We start from the raw sequence: 5,000 nt of genomic DNA, 5'->3' as shown, positions 1-5,000 counted from the left end.
CCTCGCCGTACGACCGGGACCGCTACGGGGACGACCACCACCTGGCACTACCGGCGCCCGAGTGCCACGCCCCCGTGCACGCACACGACCCGCCCTTCGTGCCCGAGATGGAGGAGCCGCGCCAGCACTCCGAGCACCGCACCCTCAGGAGCATCGAGTACATCGCGCAACACATGAGGAACGTCGATTCCTTCGAGGAGGTGAGGCCAGCTGCAGTTAGAAGCTCTCATAGGGTTATGATTTGTTGTTATCATTTTGTTGTTATTATGATCATCATCATTATTATCATGATTATAATTTTCCTTATAGTTATTATCATTATCGTTATTATTATCATTATTACAATTATTATTATTATCATCATCATCATCATTATTATCATTATGATAATTATTATTTTCTTTATTATTACTATTGTTATTATCGTTATCATTATTATCATCATCATCTTTATTATTGCCATTTTCATTATTATTATCATCATTAGCATTTTCATTATAATTATTATTATTATTATCATTATTAGCATTTTCACTATAATTATCATTATTATCATTATTAGCCTTTTCATTATAATTATCATTATTGCTATCATTATCATTATCATTACTATTATTAATGTTATCATTACTATCATTTTACTACCAAAATCATTGTTGTTATTATCAGTACTGTTGCCATTATCATGTTTTCTGACGTAGATACAATTGAAATGGGTTAAATACATCTCTTGAATTGTGAAGACATCCATTGTCATTCATATTTTTTCTACAACCATTATCTTCCGCATTAGTAGCAGTTGTAGTATCATTATTATTTGTATTATTATTAGTGTTATCATCATGATCATGATCCTCCTCTTCATCTTCATTATTAAAATTATCATTAATGTAATTATGATTGTCATTATGATTATTATCATTGTTATTATTTTTTTTACTATACCTGTTACATTGCGATCATCACCATTATCTTTATTCATTACATTCATTAACATTCTCACAAATGCGTACATTTCTACACATCCACCCTCTCCACATATACACCCACAATTCCCAAGTACATTTCCCTCTCTTATGTACGACCATATTTCTCATTTCTTCCTATATAACATTACAAAAAGTAGAGGACCAGCGGTTCTGGGAAGGAAGTCAGCAAAAGACTAACTTATAGGTCTTATAAGTTTCTCCGTTTGTAACTTGCCTTGACTTTAATGGCCTAAAGTTTATACTTGCCTCTGACCATTAATCTTCAACTGCAATTTAAAGATTTTAATTGGATGATTTTAAGTTTAATCCACATGTAAACAAATACACGCTTGGAACCATGACAGCGTTTGGCTTGGTGAAATAGCGTGTTGGAATGTTAGATAGAAGTTTCAAGAAATACAATGGTAGGTGGCTAGGCATCTATATGGATGGATGGAGGGACATATAGATGTATAGGTAGATGGGTATAAAGATACATATATAGATAGATATATAGATGGATGAATTGATAAATATAGACAAATAGAAAGATAGAAATACAGAGAAGAGGGTGTGGCGCCGAGAGAGATATAAAGAGAAAGAGAAAGAGAAAAAAAAAAAAAAATGTATAGCTAGAGAAACTGAGAAACAGAGAGAGAGAGAGAGAGAGAGAGAGAGAGAGAGAGAGAGAGAGAGAGAGAGAGAGAGAGAGAGAGAGAGAGAGAGAGAGAGAGAGAGAGAGAGAATCCAACAAATTTGGTTCGGTAAATTTACCCAAAGTTAAAATTCATGACGCCATTAATATGTATGCCGCGAAAACCTTTTAAGCACAGTACTGATCCCCCCCCCCCCCCTCTCTCTCTCTCTCTCTCTCTCTCTCTCTCTTGTTCCTGAACTCCTCCACTGTCACCCTCCTCCCCCTCCCCCTCCCCTAAACACAACAAACAAACCAAGTGCAATTAATTTATCAACACCGAGAACGTCACCCCCCCCCCCTCCTATTTTGTAAATGTGTAATCACAGAGACTCAATCCTTATCATCTATATTTTTTTGACTCGAGATATCATAAAACAGGTACATAAATAAATATAAATGAATTTATATATATATATATATATATATATATATATATATATATATATATATATATATATATATATATATATATATACACAAAAAACACATCTCTTTTCAAGTAAAGTCAACACACGAGTGTTTTCTTTCGTTTTACAATAGTCTTTGTCCCTATAACGTTCCTTTTGTACCCTGTACTGTATAGTCATCTGTATGGACTGTACCCGTTTTCTTGTCTCCCAGGAGGGTCTTTGCTAAATGTAAAATGGATGCCATTTTCTTTAGGTATTTTTGGCTCTTATTTTATATCTCTGAAAAGAATAATTTCTTTCATAATTTAATTTCTTTGATGCCGCCGTAATCGTCATTATTATCATTCTACTTGCCGTTTTGCTTTTATTTTGTCAAAAAATTTCGCTGACTGCAAAACAAGAAGATCATTTTATAAACAAATTAGACATATAAAGAAAGGCACACGTAAGTGACGTTAGAAAACAAAACAAAACAAACAAAAATCAATGAAAAATGGAATTTCCTGCAGACACAGTCACATTGTACACAGTCTATAAGTAACACAACATGCTCAACGTTGATTAGGTTTACTGTTGTTATTCCATTTGGGCTTTTGTTTTACGGTGTCCGACACCTTTCTGAAGAGGTAACGAGCGTATCTTGTTCCTCTCTCATCTTGTTTATACTTTCCTGGTGATTTTTTCTCTATCTCTAATGTATCATGATCATATTCTTCACATCACGATAACACTAATAATATTATCAATAATGATAATGATGATAAAACTAATGATAATGATGATAATGGTACTAATGATAATATTTATAATGACATGATGGAGATGATGACGATGATGATGATGATAATGGTTAAAATGATCATGACAATAAGGAAAATGGCAATAATAATGGTTATTTAATGATGATGATGGTATTAGTAGTGATAATAATAATAATAATAATAATAATAAGATGAATAAGAATGATAGTAACGATAATGATAATGATTATGATAGTAATAAAGATAATGATAATAAGAGAAATAATGATGATAATGATGATGATCACAATAATAATAATAATATAATTGACAATAATAATGATGATTTAATGATAATGATAGTAATGATAAGTAATAATAATACTAAGGATGATAATAATAATGATGATAATGATAACAATAATAATAATGATAATAATAATAATAATAATAATCATTGTTATTATTATTATAATAGTATTGATAATAATGAAAACACTACTACTACTACTATTCCTACTAATAATAACTATAATGATAATAATGATGATGATAATAACAATGAAAATAATGTTAATAATAAAAATGATAATAATAATAATAATAATGATAATAATGATAATAATAATAATAATAAAAACATTAATAATAATAGATAGAGAGATATATAAATAGATAGCTGCGAGTGCCATTCTGTGTGTATGTGTGTGCGTGTATGTGTGTGTGTGTGTATGTATGTGTGTATGTGTGTGTGTGTGTATGTGTGTGTGTGTGTGTGTGTGTGTGTGTGTGTGTGTGTGTGTGTGTGTGTGTGTGTGTGCGTGTGTGTGTACAAATTAGCATCTTGGGCCATCTTGACATCTTCCCGGCTGGCGTAATGACCTTAGGGTTCAGCACTGATGAATATTCATGGCAACTTTCGCCTTTATGTCTCCCTTTTACGGTTCCTTTTGTTCTTTATCTTCGTGGAGAACGAGGGGAAAAATTGAAGGGGCGACGCTCTTCCATAAAGAGCATATATTTCTTATTTCGTATTTTTTTGTTGTTTTTCGCCTGAAAATCTTCGTGGTTGGTTTGGCAGGAAATTTTGATTGACTCTAGTAAAAACAAAAAACAAACACAAAAAGGAATGGAGGAGAAATATGCGGGTGGAAGAAAATAATTTGGTTCTTTATCATTGACTTTTGTTTTTCCCTCTTTTTATTGTAGTTGGAAACCATTTTCGTGATTTATTTTTCGATGTTTTGTATTTTTCCTGTGTCTTATCTTCCCCTTTTTCCATCTTCCCCTTTTTATCAGACATTGCACACACACACATACACCACACACACACACACACACACACACACACACACACACACACACACACACACACACACACACACACACACACACACACACACACACACACACACACACACACACACACACAAACACACACACACACACACAAACACACACGCACACACACACTCACACAAACACACGCACACCTTTAAAAACAACCACAATTCTTTTATTTCATTTATTCGTATACGGAGGGCCAAACCGGTAATTATCTTTTATAGGAAATAGTTTGTCTTTAAAGTCTAGTGTAGCATTTATATCTAGGAAGGTACTTGCTTGATAACAAATATGAATAGGTTAGGTTAGGAGGGAGGAAAGGAATGTGACAGTTTTAATTTGGGGAGAGGCTTTTTATCGTCGCTGAAGCAATAGAAACATTTTATTTTGTGTAAAGAGATATGAAAGGTATAAATCTTGAAAAAGGAATCATATATGTATATCTACCTATCTATTCATCCATATATCTATCTATTTGTAGTAATGTATGTGTAAGTATTATATATATATATATATAATTATATATATATTATATTCTATATATATATATTAGTGTGTTGTTGTGTTATATGTTATTTAATATATATGTATCATATATATATATATATATTATAATATATATATATATATATATATAAAATATATATTATATATTTATATATAATGTATTATATATATGATAGTGTGTTATTGTGTAGATATATATATATATATAATTTTTATATATATATATATATATTGATAATATTATAATATATTATATAATATATATATATATATATATATATATATATATATATATATATATATATTTATATGTATATATATATATATATATATA

General features: G+C 31.0%; 1 protein-coding gene across 1 annotated transcript in view; it reads left to right on the top strand.

The window, feature by feature from the left end:
* Positions 1-5,000, top strand: part of LOC125032977 (acetylcholine receptor subunit alpha-like 1) — a 321,851-nt gene that overhangs the window by 306,991 nt on the left and 9,860 nt on the right. The window contains 1 exon segment of the mRNA XM_047624416.1: positions 1-200. This exon segment is cut by the window's left edge and continues 23 nt beyond it. Coding sequence (XP_047480372.1) covers positions 1-200 — 200 coding nt within the window.

The sequence above is a fragment of the Penaeus chinensis genome, chromosome 2, assembly GCF_019202785.1.
Source record: "Penaeus chinensis breed Huanghai No. 1 chromosome 2, ASM1920278v2, whole genome shotgun sequence".
Classification (NCBI taxonomy): domain Eukaryota; kingdom Metazoa; phylum Arthropoda; class Malacostraca; order Decapoda; family Penaeidae; genus Penaeus; species Penaeus chinensis.
Note: the sequence above shows the minus strand (reverse complement) of the source record. Positions and strands in the feature narration are given on the sequence as shown.